The 18,366-nt window shown below is 37.3% G+C and overlaps 3 protein-coding genes and 1 pseudogene across 3 annotated transcripts in view; 2 read left to right on the top strand and 2 right to left on the bottom strand.

Moving 5' to 3' along the window:
- LOC121255906 overlaps positions 1 to 16,190 on the bottom strand; it is a 57,738-nt gene extending 41,548 nt beyond the window's left edge. The window contains exon 1 of the mRNA XM_041156457.1: positions 16,102 to 16,190. The gene's annotated coding sequence lies outside the window, so the exon portion shown is untranslated. The remainder of the gene's footprint in view (positions 1 to 16,101) is intronic.
- On the top strand, positions 2,127 to 4,167 carry LOC121255161. Its single transcript, XM_041155439.1, has 5 exons — positions 2,127 to 2,422; positions 2,547 to 2,740; positions 2,891 to 3,008; positions 3,111 to 3,507; positions 3,811 to 4,167. Exons 1-5 carry the CDS (start codon positions 2,127 to 2,129, stop codon positions 4,165 to 4,167), a joined length of 1,362 nt encoding a protein of 453 aa, XP_041011373.1.
- LOC121255160 lies at positions 4,343 to 4,906 on the top strand. The gene has a single exon (XM_041155437.1). The coding sequence runs from the start codon at positions 4,343 to 4,345 to the stop codon at positions 4,904 to 4,906; it is 564 nt and encodes a 187-aa protein (XP_041011371.1).
- A 442-nt stretch (positions 16,191 to 16,632) lies between the features above and the next one.
- On the bottom strand, positions 16,633 to 16,747 carry LOC121256780 (annotated as a pseudogene).
- Between the last annotated feature and the right edge of the window lie 1,619 nt (positions 16,748 to 18,366).

Genomic DNA, 18,366 nt, shown 5'->3' with positions numbered 1-18,366 from the left:
GCCCCTTGCATGCATGAATGAAGAACATGGCAAATAGATAGGGGGAACAATAGGTAAAGTAGAAGAGGTGGATACAAAAGAAGATGGGGTTGGATGGGGTAAGTTTCTAAGGGTACGCATCAACATCGAGCCCATGAAACCCCTGGCCAGAGGTAGAACAATCAAGATGAAAGGTGAAAAGTTCTGGATCCCAGTTAAATATGAAAAGCTGCCCAGGTTCTGCTTTGAGTGTGGTTGCCTAATTCATGGCCCACAGGGATGCACTAGGAAGGTGGGTGAAAAGTTACAATATGGAGTGTGGTTAAGGGCTGATACAAAAATGGTGTCCAAGTTGAAAATAAGAGCTAATGGTTTTGAAAGCAAGTGGAGAGAAGTGAATGAGGGAGAAGAAGGGGGTGTAAGGGATGACCAGCATGAGGCAGAGGGTGAGGAAACAAAAAGGGGTGAGGTTGAACAAAATATTGAGGGGGAGGAAAATACACCTGGGTTAAGGGGAGGGGATGAAAGTAATGAAGTAGAGAGTAGCTGTGCTAATGGTACATCAAAAAAAAGAATGGAAGGGGTAGATGGTTGGTTGGTGGAAGCAAGTGGAGATCAAAGGTGTTTGGAGGTAGAGGAGACACTGCAAACAGTCACTATTGGTGAGGGTCAAGGCTTGCTTAATAGAAAGACTAAGGGAGGGGGGAAATGAGAGCAAGAGAGAAAAGAGAGGATACAAAGCAGGGTGGTGGGTATGTTACTAGAAAGAGGAAAAAAGAAGAGGTGATGGGAACTGAAAAAGTGCAAAAAAAGATCAAGCTAGGGAGTTTGAACAGTGAAGGTTCAGTGGATAATTCTCAACAATTATTGGTGGAGGCTGGTCACCAGCCTCGCCACTCTCAATGAAAATATTAAGCTGGAACTGCCGAGGGCTTGGGAACCCTCGGACAATTCAAGATCTCTACCTTTTGGTAGAGGAGAAGAAACCCGATGTAGTTTTATTAATGGAAACTAGATTAAAAGTAGTCAAGTATGAAGGTTTTAAGAAGAGACTTAAGTTTGAAGGGTGTTTTGTGGTAGAATCTGTGGGTCAAAAAGGAGGTTTAGCACTGTTATGGAGTAGCAGGGTCCATTTAGAAATTTTGAATTACACACAAAAGCACATAAATGCATGGATATCAAATGAGGTGGATTGCTCGAGGTGGCTGTTAACTTGTCATTATGGCCATCCTAAAACTCACAAAAGAGCTGAAGCTTGGGAGCTACTGTCATCCTTAAAGCCAACATGTTTTCAAGGATGGTGTGTATTGGGAGATTTCAATGATATCTTAACTCATGATGAGAAGATAGGGGGCAGACCCAGACAAGAGAAACTCATGGATAATTTCAGGAAAGTATTGGAGAAGGGGAACTTGTCAGACTTAAAGTGGGTGGGCAGTAAGTTTACATGGAGCAACAGACATGAGAATGCTTCATTCACGAAAGAAAGGCTTGACAGGGTAATAGCAAATCCATCTTGGGTCCAGTTGTTTAAGGAATATTGGGTGGAAGTGTTAATAGGCAGGAGCTCAGATCATAGGCCAATCCTGCTGACTATGAACAAAAGGGACAGATTCACAAGGAAGGTTGGTAGAATATTTAGATATGAAGCTAGTTGGAATAAGGAGGAGGGATGTGAGGAAGTCATCCAAGAGGCATGGAGGATTAATAAAGGAAGGAGAGGTTCACAAATCCCAATAACAAATCAACTTGAAAGGTGTAGAGGGGCACTTCTGGGATGGAGTAAGCAGTTCAAACAAGACAGGAATCAAGAAATAAAGTTAAAAACTGAGGTACTGAAAAGGTTGCAAGATGAAGAGAGCTGTCTTAATGCAGCTGAAATAAAGAAGTTACAGAAGGAAGTTGGAACTTTGCTTGAAAAGGAGGATATCAAGTGGAAACAAAGGGCTAAAAGAAATTGGTATGCTAAGGGGGACAGAAACACAAAGTATTTTCACGCTTGTGCAAACCAAAGGAGGCAAAAGAACACAATTAAACTGATTGTAGATGGGCAAGGGAGAAGCTGCAAAGACTAGGAGGGCATTGAGGGAGCTTTCAAAGGATATTTTGAGAGCTTGTTCAGTTCAACTCAGCCTAGTTCAGAAGAGATGGAAGATTACTTAAAACACTTAGAACCTCGAGTTACAAGGGAGGAAAATGACAAACTGCTCAGACCTTTTAGCAAGGAGGAGTTTGAAGAAGCCATTAAAAGCATGGCACCTCTAACGTCACCAGGCCCTGATGGTTTTGGAGCTTGCTTCTACCAAAACCATTGGGTTACAATTGGAGATGATGTGTGTGCAGCTGTTCTTGACCATCTCAATGGTATAATTCCTTTCCAACCTGTCAATTTTACTTTTATTGCTCTAATTCCTAAGAAGAAGGACCTAAAAGTTGTAACTGAGTATAGGCCCATCAGTCTTTGTAACGTTTTTTTATAAAATCATTTCCAAAGTGTTAGTTAACAGATTCAAAGGAGTTCTGTCAGGGATCATCTCAAGCAATCAAAGTGCCTTAATTCCTGGCAGAATTATCACTGACAATATAATGATTGCCTACGAGGTTTTGCATACCATGAAGGTGGGGAGGAAGGTTAAGAAAGGAAGCATGGCCATTAAGCTTGACATGTCAAAAGCTTATGATACGATAGAGTGGCCTTTTGTGAAAGCAGTAATGAAAAAACTTGGCTTCTGTGATGCTTGGATAGAGCTAGTCATGAGCTGTATAATCTCAGTTTCTTACTCTGTGTTAGTCAATGGAAAGCCAGGGTCAAAGATTTTTCCTTCGAGGGGCTTGAGACAAGGGGATCCCTTATCCCCTTATTTATTCATATTATGTGCAAAATGGTTAAGTTCTTTGCTTAATCACTCAGATTTGGGTGGGAATACTAAAGGGGTTACTGTGGTGAGAGGAGGAAGTAGAGTAAATCATCAGCTGTTTGCAGATGACTGCATTTTATTTGAGAGGGCTTGTGTGGAGGAATGGAAGAGGTTGTAAGAGTTGTTGTTGAGGTATGAAAGAGCTTCTGGTCAATTCCTGAATAAAGAGAAGACATCAGTCTTTTTTAGCTCAAATACTCCTGTGGCAGACAGGAATCTTATTCTAAGAGAATGGGGGTCTTTGGTCCAAGGCAGTTATGAAAAATACCTTGGTTTACCAACCATGGTTGGTAAATCAAAGTATAACACTTTTAGAGGTCTCAAGGAGAGGGTGTGGCAGAAGATCAACAGCTGGAAGAATTGTTTTCTATTAGGGGCAGGGAAGGAGGTGTTGATCAAGACAGTTCTTCAAGCAATTCTCTCTTACACAATGAATGTGTTTAAGCTTCCCAAAAAGCTTTGCAAGGAGATTAATATTATGCTGTCCAAATTATGGTGGGGTAATGGGATACATTGGATGAGCTGGGAAAAAATGGGGATAGCTAAGGGCATGGGAGGTTTGGGGTTTAGAGATTTGGCTAGTTTCAATTTAGCACTCCTTGCTAAACAGGTATAGAGATTGTTGCAAAGCCCTCAATCTTTAGTTGCCAAGATTTTCAAAGAAAAATACCATAAGAACACCTCTATCATAGAAGCTAAATTGGGGAATGCTCCTTCTCTAATATGGAGGAGTGTTTGGAACTCATTGGGATTACTAAAGGAGGGGCTGAGGTGGAAAGTTGGGGATGGTGTGAAAATCAACATTTGGGGTCAAAAGTGACTGTTATCCCCCTCAACCTATTGTGTTCAATCCCCCATCTCGATACTGGATGCAAATTCAAAAGTCAGAGATCTGATTGATGATGATTCAAAGGATTGGACTGAAGGCCTTATCGGGTCTATTTTTAATAAAGAAGAAGCTGCTCATATTTGTAGTATCCCTTTGAGCACTAGGGGTGTAGAGGACAAATTGATATGGGGTCCGTCGGGAAAAGGTGTCTTCTCAGTCAAAAGTGCATACTTTCTAGAAGAAAATAGAAAGAAGGCTGTGGTGGGTGAGTCTTCAAGGGAGGGTGAGATGGATAGTAGGTGGAAGTCCATATGGGAATTGAAAGTTCCTGGTAAGGTGAAGCTTTTTTTGTGGAAGACAGGAAACAACCTTCTTGCTACTAGAGGAAAGCTATTTACAAAAAAAGTTATTGAGAACCCCTTTATGCCCCCATCTGTTTGAAAGAAGAGGAGACTGTCATGCATGTTCTCTGGCTTTGCCCAGCAGCTAGTGATGTGTGGGCTGAGTCTCACAAAGCAACTCATAAATGGGGTATTATGGAAACTGATCTGCTTAAGCACTGGAGGGTTTGGAAAGGAAGCTTAACAAAACTGAGCTAGAGGAAGTTGCAATCATAATGAGGGGATTGTGGATGAGAATGAACAATTTTATTTTTGACAACAAATTTATGAACCCGAGCAGCATTATCAGATCTGCAAGAGAATCCTTGGAAGAATACCACTTAGCAGAGGAGGGACTACCAGTTTCAAGTAGAGAATGGGTCAGTCGAGTAGAAGTCATCCAGAAATGGTCTCCACCAGGAGCAAACAGCTTTAAAGTTAACTGGGATGCAGCTTGTAATATCAAACAAAGGAAAATGAGGATAGGAGTCATTATCAGAGATGAAAATGGGGCAGCTACAGCAACATATTGTGGATTCAAAGGCAACGTGGACCAACCAGTAATAGCAGAAGGGTTTGCTCTTAGAAAAGCTATGGAACTTTGCAGAGACTTGGGACTCAACAAAGTGACATTCGAAGGAGATGCTCAAAACATTGTAAGAGCAGTTTATAGTCCAGATGAAGATGTATCATGCTTGGGCAGTATTATTGAAGATTCAAAGTCTTTTTTATCTGAGTGGTCCAATTGGGCAGTTCAATACACACAGAAATACAAACACAGTAGCACACAATTTGGCTAAGTTAGCTTTAAGATCAAATGTAGAGCAAGTATGGATAGAAGATGTACCAACTTGTATTTCTTCCTGTTTACAGAAAGACATGGAAGGTTTTGTAGACAATGTTCTATGCTGAATGAATGAATGAGAAACCATTTCAAAAGAAAAAAAAAACAAATGGAATCCTTCGCCTCTTAAGTAGAGACTTTTACTGGACAAACAATCCAAGGAAATAGAAAGCAAATAAATATAGAATACCTAGGAACATCAGGTCTGTTGACCATACGGGTTGTAATGCCATGTATATGTGAATTTGGCACATAGCGTTGAGGGTTTACAAGTGTCTGGAAAGTGCTGTTTACACCTCCCTGAAGATCTTGAAGTGCAATCTCAATGATCCGTCCATTCTCTCTGCTAAAACCAGTAGTCTCAATATCGAAGACAATAACTGTCACAAGTCCAGCCAGGTCTTTATTTTCAACAATCTTTTGTTGAATGTCAGAGCATAAATAAAATTTAGTATAATGCCCAAATCTTTCAATCTCAAAGGCAAGTCTTACAGCCCAAACTCATCTATATGCTTATATTGTTAAAGATACCATGACTTGAAGCACGAAAAGAGTAGATGGAATTAAAATTATGCCGTAGAAAATATGATTCTCACAATAATGGCATGTGAGAAGGGAGAAAAAGAGAAGATATAAAAGATCAAAGTGAAAATATAAGTCACCCCTATCTTTACAAGGCCCTCACCTCTCCTTCACTTTTTTGATAAATGTAACCACTTTACAACACAATATAATAAGGCCCTGCGGGTCCCAATCCCTAGATCATAAACATAAACATCGCCTAAAATGTATATGTTCTACACCAACTTCAGAAACTTAGCAAGTTGAGAAACAATAGAATCCACGATTCTAATTAGACATACTTAATTTACCCCACTGTCAGATGGATGTTAATGAAGAATCTTACCTTTTTCAGTAAACAATGACAGTGAATTGTGTGTCGGTGACTATAAGCATTTACTGTAAAGGAATAAAACAGATTCTCTATAGCAATATTAATCATCGTCCATTCTCCATATTATGAAAACGTCACTTTATAGAAGTAAAAAGTTACCCGGATAGAGAGAGAGAAATACATATGAATTTAGTTGAAAAAAAAGGGAGAAAAAACTACCTCAAATGACAAAGAAAGTATGCCCAATCTAACTTCATAACAAATCAAATTAGTAAAATCACTCGAATTTTTCGTTAAGAACTAAAACAATCTCAAAGCAATCACAAGCTCCTCAAAAAACCAAGCATGCTTTTCACACGAAGCTTGGAATTCCATCATAACATGTAATATGCATTCTTGAATAGTCATCATGAGAATTGCAATAAAGCAATTAAATTTTCAAACCTCAACCATTAAAAAAAAGAAAAACAAAACGAAGAAGGGTGACAAAAATACAAATTCCAGTTCTAGACACCAAAGTAGAATTCAACCCAACAGAAAACGAAAGAGAAAATCCAGCTTATATAAATTCAAAAAAAAAAAAATATATATAACCATAATATGAAAAACATCAATTAAAACAGAACCCAGAGCTCTAAATCAATCCAAAGCAGAGAAAAACAATAACCCAAGTCCACAAATACCCAAAATGACACAGAAAAATCTGTGGCCACCCAACAATACTCAAAAAACAAAACTTCAACGAACAACCCGAAAACCCATACAGAAGCCAACACTACCATGAGATGATAATCACAAATAAACAAGTATATATAGTAATTCTGCACAGCCGGTGCGTGCATGACACGCCCCACACTGGAAAAGAGCCGTTTGGCCAGTCAAGACATTGCTGGAGTCGCTTGGCCCTGAGCTGCTATACATGGTGTTGATGGAAGATGAATGCGGTGGTTTGAGAACCCCACACATTTCCTTTAAACCACGCATCAAGCAACGCGCCACTCCGATTGGCTCCCAATCTGGTCGACTGCAAGATCAACGAGTGAGGCGGTCACCAGAGAAGCTCGAAATGGCTACCCCCTTTATTTGGCTGAAAACTTGAAAAAAAAAAAAAAAAAAGGAGAGAGAGAGAGAGAGAGAGTGGAGGAAGAGGAAGAAGGAGCCGAAACTCCCCTTCCCCCCAGTTGGATTCGGACGAGTGAGTTTCTACTAGTTTCTAGAGAAAGGGTCTGGTTTTTGACTTTAACACAGAGGGAATTTTCGACTTTAACATGGATTTAATGGAAAGTTAACATAGCTCCGTTAAAACAAAGAATTTCCGTTTACAACAATTTGACAGCCTCTATATATAATAGATATACAAAGAGAGAGAGAGAGAGAGAGAGAGAGAGTACTATATAGAGTAATGCATGTCCAAATTTATACCACTCACTTTATTCCCTTGATATAGCACCACAATATGTTGCCATGTGGGTTATTAAAAAAATGTAAAAATATATATTCAAAAAGTAATGTTAGGTACAAGTCTCAAACAAGCTTCATACAAGCCCATTGTTAAAAAGTGAATTCCACTAATAAAGAATAATATTTTTTACACTTTTTTTAGGTGTGATCCACTTTTTTATAAGGACTTATATGAGATTTGTCTATTTAGGACTTGTACAAATCATTTCTCATATTGAAAACAAAATGATAACCAAAAACACAAAAAGAGGAAGACTAAAATCCTAATTCCCTCTACCCTTTTATATTTGTATCTCTAATTTTTTATAATAAATCATATGACACCACATTATAGTGCCACATCAAGGAGACAAAGTAAGTGGTATAAATTAATGGCACATTAGCACTACTTATATATATATAAGAAAAAATGATAAAATAACTAGCACCGGTAGTATGCAAGGCTTCATATCAACTAGCACGAAAAACTATTGGCATTTTTTAAATTCCTTAAAACTGTATTATTACATGGATTCCAGTACTACTACAAGTTGTGTTTTTCTATGTAGCAACAGTAATTAGTTATTATTATTATTATTATTGTATGTTAGTTTTGACTGTATGTACACATGCTAAATATAATTAATTTTGAGTTGTGTAAAATGAAACTATATGAATCCAAGTATATGATAAAATATTTCCTCTCTAATCTAAATTATGCGCTCAAACAAATTTTCCATAACACCTATCAATGCATGATAATATTTTTCACATTTAAATCTCATATATGCACTGACCCATACAAAATAAAATTAAAAACATTTAACCTTCAACATCATCCTCATATATCCATATAGATAAGATTATATGTATAACTTAGACCTAAGCATATATACGTGTCTTGCATGTTGGCTTCAACATAGTATATATGTTTATATGTGCGTGCGGGCATGCATAAACAAAAAGAAATTGACCAGAAATTAAGGCTATTTAGGCATAATCCAGATTGGTGCTGGCCAAACCTGACGAGTGTCACTAATACAAGCTGGAAAGCACTCAAAACACTTTTTCATCCAAGCTGTACACACCTTGATCAATAAGTCTTCCACTTCCCTTTGCTACATGATAAACGTTATCATCTGTCCAATATATTTGATTTCCCTTGAAGCAACATGGAAAATCACAACATGAAAAGGCTGTAGACGAATTCAATCCCAAAAACAACACGTGATCACCTAAACTTTCAACCTCACACCATTTTCCTTTTCCATCGTCACTAGTACTGTCAAGCTTGAATATGTTAAAACCAAGAGTCACATTTATAGGTACATCATCATTATCTAAGGCCTCATCATCGAGTTCAGCATGTCGTCTCACCATTATTATCCCTCCAGAACATGACCAAACCAAATATAACCGCCCTACAAACGAATCTGGAAACGGTGCTACAATTTCTATCCTCTTTGGCTTTGGACAAGAACCATTAATATTGAAGTCGAAAGCCACCAGCCTACCACCAAAGCTTACTGCATATGATACTTGATCATGAAATATGACATCTGAATTAAGACTTGTCTTCAGTCAACACAGACCGCTTCTTGTCTCCACGTCTACAGTAGGCAAGTCTACATACCTCCCCATAGATAGCCACTGCTATAAAATCAGTATCACAAGTACTAGGAGATAACACAACTTTTTGTAGAAAATAGTACCTTACATGAGTTGCATCGTCGTGAAAATAACGATTGAAATTATTGTACTCCCAAATTAAATACTCATTGTCATGTTTATCAGCATGATTCTTTCTTACATCAGGAAACTTAGACCTTGAAGGAAGCTGGAATCTGGCCCTTGTAAGTGGATTAACCACAAATCACCAGTTTCCGCAACCACCACCCAGCCACCTTGTCTCGAACCCTTAAACAACGCCTTCTCTTCGGCCTCCGGCAATGATCAAGTTCCTAAAGCTTCTTCTCCAGGGGGTCATAGAATTTAGATGCCACCTTGCTATCAAGGTTATCATTAAAAGGTACTAACAACCAAAGTCGAGTACCGATGGGGTGGTCATGTAGTTTTGGCAGCTGGGAACGCCACGAAGCACAAACGCAATGGAGCCTCACCTTATCAGCATAAGACACCGTTTGCTCTTGAATGCTATTCAACAAGTCTGCGGGAAGCAAAGACCATTGAGATGGCATACCTATTAATTAATTTCACCGAAAGTATATTAATTACGATGAAGTAACAATCGTAAATTCTCATCACCTACAAGGGAGTTGAGATATCTGCTTCACCTTTTAAAATCTCAAAAACTGTTTCTCGAGATCCTGAGAATGACAAGATTCTCAAAGAAACAAAAAATGTTATTTCTCAAAATAACTTTGTGAATCTTGCTCTTCATACGATCAGACAACAGTTAGATCGGATTGAAGAAAAGGTTGAAAAACCTGATCCTATTCCTTTGGTTTTTACTACAGATCAACCAAAGAAAATAATTGAAAAACCTTTGATTATCTTACCTGAAAGTCGAGCCAAATTGACTTTAAAAACCCACAGGCAAAGACTTTAGATAAGATTGATCAAATGCTTAATGATCTGAAAAAGAAACAGCCTTCTACTAGTGCTATGTCTAACAAAGAAATAGAAGAAGAAATTCTTGTTGAAACTACAGATGAGGCTTCTAACGACCACTCTTCTGAAGAAAATGATCTTGATCTACTTGAAAAGAATTTTCAAGATATTATTTTAAAACCTGAAATAGCCAGATTTTCTTCAAAAGGACCTAAACCAATGAGTCTAACGAAGAACTGGTATTCCATGCCTACTCCTCTTGATTTACAGTTTGAAGAAAAAGTTTTTTAAAGCCAATCTGGTATCTAATTGTTGTGAATTGTTTCTTCTTTGTTGAATTGGATCTATTTATCCAACTCATTTTGTCCTAGAACAACACCGACCGTCGCATCTCAGGGGTCTGCGAACTTACCACTCTCGGCCCTCGGGTTTGAACCTATAGCTACCCTATACTCGTCCTTCTCAGGATCTCGAGAAACAGTTTCTGAGATTTTGAAAGGTGAAGCAGATATCTCAACTCCCTTGTGGGTGATGAGAACTGTCTCCAAAGATGGATGGCTAGATTGAACTACCATCTTTCCTTCTTCCTTGACAAAATCAGTTTTAACAACATTTAAAATATTGTTAGAAACATAAATATTATCAACAAAATCGAAGAAAAGAATATGCTTTTGTTGCTTATTCATTTCTTCTTTCCATTTCCGTTTAACACGTTGTTTTTCTTTTTCAGAATACTTTGCATGGTAGGCTTTTCACCTAGCGCTGTTTTTTGAAAGTTTGTATTCTTCAAAAAGATAAACAAGATCAAACACAAATGGTTTATTCAACACAGTTAAACTGTGATGAACTTGTGGTGCAACAGGAGCTACCATATCTAAAGTTGTAGGTGATAAAGATGAATCATCTTCTTTATCGGTTTCATTATGAATAGGCTGGTCTTTAAAGGATCCAACATCCTGTGCAGAATAAAAAGCAGAAGTAACCTGAGAGGACGTAGAAAGTCCTTTCAGTTTTAAAACAGGATTAACAAGTTGGGCTGTTTTAACAGAATCTTCTAGAAATTGTTTGAGATTTTGATCTCTTCTTACTGGAATTTCTGACCCTGCAAAAGAAGAACTGGATCCAGCAAAAGAATTTCTTCTTAGCCCTGGAGATCTAGTCTGATCAAAGCTAATTTTAACAGTTCCATCTAAGTACTATTGAATGTTACTTGGATAACTTTCAACAGGATTTCGATGGATGGAAGGGATTTCTTCTTCCAAAATCCATTCTTTGGGAAGAGTTATGTCTTTCCAAAAAATCATTTTTGGAGTTGAAACATCCGTATTTGGGATTGAACTCTGGATCAGAAGAGTTTTTCCCTGGATGGGTTTTGCAATATCCTTTGGATTTAAACTCGTTTTTAAAAGACGATAATAAATCCTGTAAATCAAAGTAAGGGGTTTGCTACCCTTAAGCATATCATATCCAGAAGTTAAAATATTTAAAGTCAAACATTTTAAAATATGTTCATCATCAAGAGCAAGTGTTAAATCTGGATAACAATTAAAATAAACTGGTCCATCCGTAAGAGAGGATTGGATCATTCTGAGAATACTTGTTTCAAAATTATTGAAAATGACATCCCTTAAACAAAATAATACGGATGCATTGATGCCTCTCCTTGTTAAAGGTTTGGCAGCAATTTAAACAAATCCAATATGAATATATCTAAAACCTTGCTGCAAGAATTTTTTCATCTGTTCTTTTGGGAAGAGATAACATTTTTCTTGAGTTTTGGAAATAGCATAAGTTTGTTTAATAGTGCGCACGCAAAATTGTGTGTGCATAGATCTCTCAAACCAATTGGTTCGATAGATCGTGCTAACATCAAGTTTTGGAATCTTCCATGATCCCAACACAGACGACTCTGCTGCTTCAAAAGCACAGTCTTCCTCATTAACTATGTCAGGCGGCATAGCCGACCTGGAACTAATTGTTGAATTGGATCTATTTATCCAACTTATTTTTGTCCGAGGACAACACCAACCGTCGCATCTCAGGGGTCTGCAAACTTACCACTCTCGACCATCGGGTTTGAACCTATAGCTGCCCTATACTCGCCTCCCTGACTTTAAAACGGGACTTACACCTTCGAGTTCCTGACCTACTTGTCGAAAGATGATCCTGAACTAACCAAAGTAGAAACTCCGGGTGGAGGTTGTCAGAAAACAAAATAAGTTCAACAAAGAAGAAACAGTTCACAACAATTAGATACCAGATAGGCTCTAATACCAAAACAGAGGAAAGAAGGAAAAGTCAAAGCTGACTGAAAAAGAAGAGAATGAAGGGAATGGAAGAGTTAGAATAAATTACACAATAATTAAATTATGCAAGCACATAATAAACAGGCGGTTAAACTAGCCATATGCATGTATGAATATGCAAAATTAATTGTAATAAACATATAAACTTTATTAAAATTAACAAGCTTAAAGTAATTACAGGTGCAAGGTAGTGCAGATTTACACTTACAGAAATCAGGGTATATAAAGAGACTCAAGATTAGGGAGAGAGGATCAGAAATGTTTCTCTCAAATGTGAGTTCTGCCTTAGCTCAAGAGTAAGGTTCTCCTTTTATAACATAAGGAGTTCCTGTTTACAATCATTAAAATAAAATAGTAAATCAATCCGTGAGTGAACAGTAGGAACTGTTTAAGCACGGGGCTCAGAGTGTCATTATTGTGTCTTTCCAGCTGTTTTTGTGAGCGGCTGCTTTTGACATAAGATGACAAAATAACATTTGGTCGTCTGGTTATCTTCCAGCTGTCTTTTGAGGCGGCTGCTTTAGATACTAGGCGACGATTATCTCAAAGTAGACTTTGGTTAGTCTTCTTTGAACTCAAGTAGTAGTCAATCATCTTCCAGTTTTGGAATGCCTTCTGAATCATGACCAAATATGTTACTGTATGAGACCTCTGAGGATGCTTCTGAATTCTCATCGTCTTCAGAATTATCGCTCGTAGACTTAGACAATTGTTGCTCAAGCAATTTTATTAAATCTTTTTTGCCAAGTCTGTTTAGGATATTATCTTTGACAGACTTAGAAGATTTCTTTAAGGATGAGCTGATGGTTTTTCCTCTTGCTGAAACAGTTGGTGAACTAGGGGCCTGAATCAATAAAGGGTATTCAGGAACAGGTGTACCAGATTTGATTGCTGAAGCAGGTGTACCAGGTGGTTTTTCCTCTTGTCTTGCAAATCAGGAGCGACTTGAGAGAAATCTTTAATCATCTGGTTGATTACTTTTTCAGTATATCCAAACCTATCCCACCACTTTGTGAAGGAAGCTCGGTCAATTATATTGGCATTTTTCTCATAAGTCCATTTAAAGATCCACGGTAGTTTGTAGTTCTCGCAAAAATGGAGCTCATAAGGAAACATCATTGAATGCCGGTTTAATTTTGTACCAGCAACTTGTTGGTAGAATGTAAAAGCTTTGCCGAGCTGCTCATAAAGATTGTCTGGAATTAATCCAAATTGATCCCACTATTGGAGAAACCAATAAGGGAAAATTCCTTTGAATCTCGTATCAAAATTGATGAACCATGAATGGCTCATATCAGATACCTGAAAGAACATGAAACGTCTCCAGACAGTTATATAATCAAAGTAATTATAACTCAGTGCAGAGTTTGAGAGTCTTTTGGGAGTCCATGGGTTTGTTCCCCATTTGGCTTCTGTAATGACTCGAAGAATGTAAGCACTGTGGTAAATTAGTTTGGTGGAATCATTCTTATCATAAATGGGTTTAATGACAAGAGAGTTGGTGAGAATCAAAATACTAGAATAATACTAGATATTTTTGGATGAATCTTCAGATATCCAGTGGAAATTAGGGGGAAAATAAGAAGAGGCTATTTTAAAAGGATCTGTTAGGTTAGAACGGTTCAGTTCTATGTGAAACAGATGGGTTATAAACGGCTTCTTCAGATATTCAGATTTTCCTTTTGGGAGGAAAAACTGAGGAGTAATTAAAGCAGGAATTTTTTATGCCACTGTTTTTGCATATGGATCAAAAGTTGTAGAAACCGTAGACGCGAAGGTCGCCGGTTGCACAATTTTACCAAGAGGTGTGAACCTATTGGCAATATCTAGTACTGTTGATGAGGCACTGGGCATAGTGGTGGATCCAGACTCATTCTTGATGAGTTTTATACTAGGTATTGGAGGTGGGGGGTTCACTCTCTATTTTTCTTTTCCTTTCTTCTTGCTCACGCTCATGGTTGGGTGTCTGCAAGATTTCTCTGGTAAGAAAATCAGGGATAGAATTATTAGTGCCTTTGATGTATTCTATATCGAAATCAAAAACACTTAAAATACCTTACCATCGTACAAAAATATGTTTTGATGCAATATTTTCAACATCTTGTTCTAAAACAAATTTAGCACTCATGCAATCAATTCGAAGTAAAAAACCTTTTGTTTAACAAATCAGATTGAAATTTAGAAATACATAGTACTATGGACAAAATTTCTTTTTTAATAGTACTATATTTTTCTTGTGTAGGATTCCAGGTTCCAGAATGGAAGCGAACAATTTGTTCAGGAGAACCTGGTGAAACAGATTGTTTCAAAATGCCAGCATAACCAATGTTTGAGGCATTTGTTTCAACAATTTTAAAAGAATCAGAAGTGAGGATACCAAAGCACGGAATGGTCTTAACGTGTACTTTGATTTTCCTCACTATATTTGTATGAATTTCTGTCCAAGGAGGAGGATGGAATGAAGTCGTTTGAACAAAGGACGACATTGTTTCCTCATATCCTTGTAGAAATCAGCAACATAATTGAGAGATCCTAAGAACCTCTGCAATTGATTTTTGTTAAGAATGATATCAGGAAATTTGTCAGCAAAATCAATGGCTCTTTGGATGGGCCTGATTTTCCCTTCAGAAATATCATAACCAATGAATCTGATCTTGGTTTGAAACAGTTTGATCTTCTTCACTGAAACGACAAGGCCATTGATTCTAATAATGTCTAGAAACAAGTTCAAATGTTTCCAGTGTTCATCAATATATTTGAAAAAAACAAGGACATCATCTATATAGACGATGGTAAAAGCAGAGAACGAGTTAAAAACATCGTTCATGATATGTTGGAACTCACTAGGGGCATTTTTTAGACCGAATGGTATCACATTCCATTCGAAATGACCAAAGGGGGTAACAAAGTCTGTCTTATACCGGTCTGACTCAACTATCTGGATTTACCAAAACCCAGATTTGAGGTCAAATTTGGAGAAGACCACAACATCACTCAACCTATGAATTAAGTCATTTTTGTTGGGAATAGGGTACCTAATCCACTGCAAGACTTTGTTCAAGGGTTTGTAATTAATGACTAGACGAGGGGTACCTCTTTCTAGTTGTACATTTTTTCGTACATAAAAGGCTGGGCAAGACCAAGGGGACATGCTGTCTCTAATTATGCCCTTATCTTTAAGGTCTGCAATTTCCTTTTTGCAGAATTCTAAAGTCTGACTATTCATCTCAATGGGTCTGATTTTAGTGGAAATAGTGCTTTCATCAAAATTTTTTATATAGGGAAGAGAAAAGATGTGTTTCTTCCTATGCCAAAAAGTATTTGATAAATCAGAACAAACATAAAAAACAAGACGCTTGTTAAAATCATCAATTTTTGAAATTAAAATTGGCGAAGATAATTGTTCAGAAATCTTTTTGTACCTGATTTCCTGTTGGAGGAAATTCAGACGTTTTTCTTTTGCAAAGAGTAAATATTTCAAACCTTTATCTTGATCAACAAATTTGAATTTGACATTTTGACCAAAAGGGTCGGTAGTAATACCGTCTTTTTCAGTCAAAAAATGATATAAAGTATAAATAAATGAAATGCCTAAAATCACTTTGTCAGAGTTGAGAAAATTCATTATAATTAAACCATGATCAATAATGAGAACATAATTAAACATCCAGGAAGTGAAACACGATATATATGCTTAAACAGATAAGAAATAAAGCAAATGTATAGATCAACTGCTCAGGGAAACAAAAAGTTGAAAGAAAACTCACAAAGAAATAAAACCTGAAAAATCAGTGTTCTGACTTAACACAACACCTAGAGGGGGGTGAATGAACCAAGGTATGCATGCCAAAACAAATTAATAAAATCTCAAATCCCAGGCAGCCAAAATAAAAATTCTCAATATATAGTCAGTTCCGTCATAATTTAAAGAACACTTACTGACAGCCTCCCTTAGAATACAGAGAAAACCCACGGAAATTATTAAACCAAAAGAAAAACTGTAAACTTGGAACCAAAATCAAAGCCTAAGAGTCGGACTCGAATTTGCTTCAGCTAATTAGAGGTGTTTTTTTCTTTCTTGGCTGTTTTACCGGGTATCAAACGATTGAAGCAAATTCCCAGAACAATAAACTATATTAAAACTGAGTAACCAAGCCGAAAAGAAAATTTACAAGCAAAAATATATAGAAGGCTAATAATAGCGAACCTGGAGCACAGCCCTATTAACCGAAGAATGATCCGGTTAAGAGAAGCGGTCTGTACAGCCGAGGCTCATGAGAAAATCATAATGTGTAATCGAAATCACCAACTTCGTGATCGCCTGTACTTTGTTAAACGTATGAAGAGAAAAAACCCGTGGAAAAAAGGCTGACGAAAAAACGAGATTTTTTTTGTATTTTGATGTCGGGGAGCCTCTCAAAAGAAAATCGATTAATGACCAAAAATAGGCATGCAGAGAAAGACTGTTAAACTTGTGGCATCATTTACTGAACCTTCAGTCACTAACAACTACAGAGGTTCACCCAATAACAATGCAAGTATTTTTCCTGAAGAATAAACGAGAAATTCACCGGCCAAAATATTGAAAAGAGTGAAAGGGAATGACTAGCAATGGTAGAGTGAGATCCCTGTGATATTTAAGTGCGGGAGGAAGGAAACAGAGGAAAGGGAGAATTCGATATGGCCGAGGAGTTTTGGGAGGGAGACTTGTTTTGGAATTTATCAGATTGAAAGACAAATGTGTTGGGACACTTCGAATCTTCGATGATAAATATAACACTTACCATAATCTTGTTTTTTTTTTTTTTTTTAATCTACCCCTAATTTTATCGCCAAAATTAAAAATAAATAAAAATTTATAAGTATCATTTATAAGATAATCTTGTACTACATATCCTTATTTTTTTTAAAACAATTAATAACTTTTTTTAGTGTTCATGACCCTGCCCAGTAATTTTTTTTTTTATAGAGTCTGATTAACAAACTGTTAAACTACGACTAAAAGTTACAGTGAATCGGTGTGTGTTGGAGCTTGTTTGTCTGGACTGACTATAGGAGTCTTCCATGACCATTTTGTCTTGATCATCAATTAGGGAGAGCAAGACCATAGGAACGTAGCAACTAGAGGATGCATCAATACATTAGCATAGGACCTTCACTATCTGTGGTGGCGTGTGTGGTTCACGCGCCACTCTAGGAAATAAGGCGGTGGTCAGATCTAAGAGATTCGAAGCCATAGATCCCAGTGGTGCCACGCGTGACTGCGGCAGGCTCTCTCTGGTGCCACGGCGCGTGAAACTTACACGCAGTATGAGCCGCGTGTGGTGGTCATAGGTGGCTGGTAGGCAGTAGATTCGCACATCTTGATGCTACGGATGGAAAACGACGAAAAAAGAAAAAAAAAAACTAAATGGCAGCTCTGATGTTGGCCGGACAGGAGGGAGAGAGGAGCGAAATGGAAGGATGCCGACAGTTGGGTAGAGAGAAAATGACCTCTAGAGAGAGAGTAGTCTTACAACCTTAGTGTAGTTATTTATAAAGTTTTAGGGTTGACGTTATTGGTTCATATAAAATCTAGCAATTTAGCAAAAACATAAAAAAGGAAAGAAAGAAAAACTAAAACCGAAATAAAATCTAGCAGATGGGATCTAGTCCTCGCATCTTCTATGCTAACCAAGTTGATTAATTCTGCATTAATAACGGGGTGCTCCAAAGCTTAGAAACAAGAAAACAATTCTCCAAATAATCATGCTTTACAAGCTAAGATATAATTTTTAATAATTTAAGGCATGTCCTGAAAATTAGGGCCCTAAGGTTGACTGATGTCCAGCTTAATAAATCAGCGAAAAATAATAGAAAAAGAGTTTGAAATTAACTATAGACCCAGATTCGAAACTACATGAAGTGATTTAGAAGCAATTGGAGTGGGAAAGAAATTCATTCAAATTGCAACATGGAGTTCAACCACAGATCTCATTCTTTCATTGCATCTCCTCCTTCGATCTATCTATCTAAGAAGAATCAGGGAGAAGTTGATTATCATTTAAATAATTCGGTATAATTGAAAAGCATACTGGCATCTCATCCCTCATTCATTAAAAGATAATAGCATAAACTACATGTCAACGTAATTGACACAGAAAATAAACGTTTAGGATAGAATTACTAGCCTCGGGAAATGAAAATCTCTCGGAACTGACATGT

The sequence above is a fragment of the Juglans microcarpa x Juglans regia genome, chromosome 3D, assembly GCF_004785595.1.
Source record: "Juglans microcarpa x Juglans regia isolate MS1-56 chromosome 3D, Jm3101_v1.0, whole genome shotgun sequence".
Lineage (NCBI taxonomy): Eukaryota > Viridiplantae > Streptophyta > Magnoliopsida > Fagales > Juglandaceae > Juglans > Juglans microcarpa x Juglans regia.
This window is presented reverse-complemented; position numbering and strand designations above follow the sequence as displayed.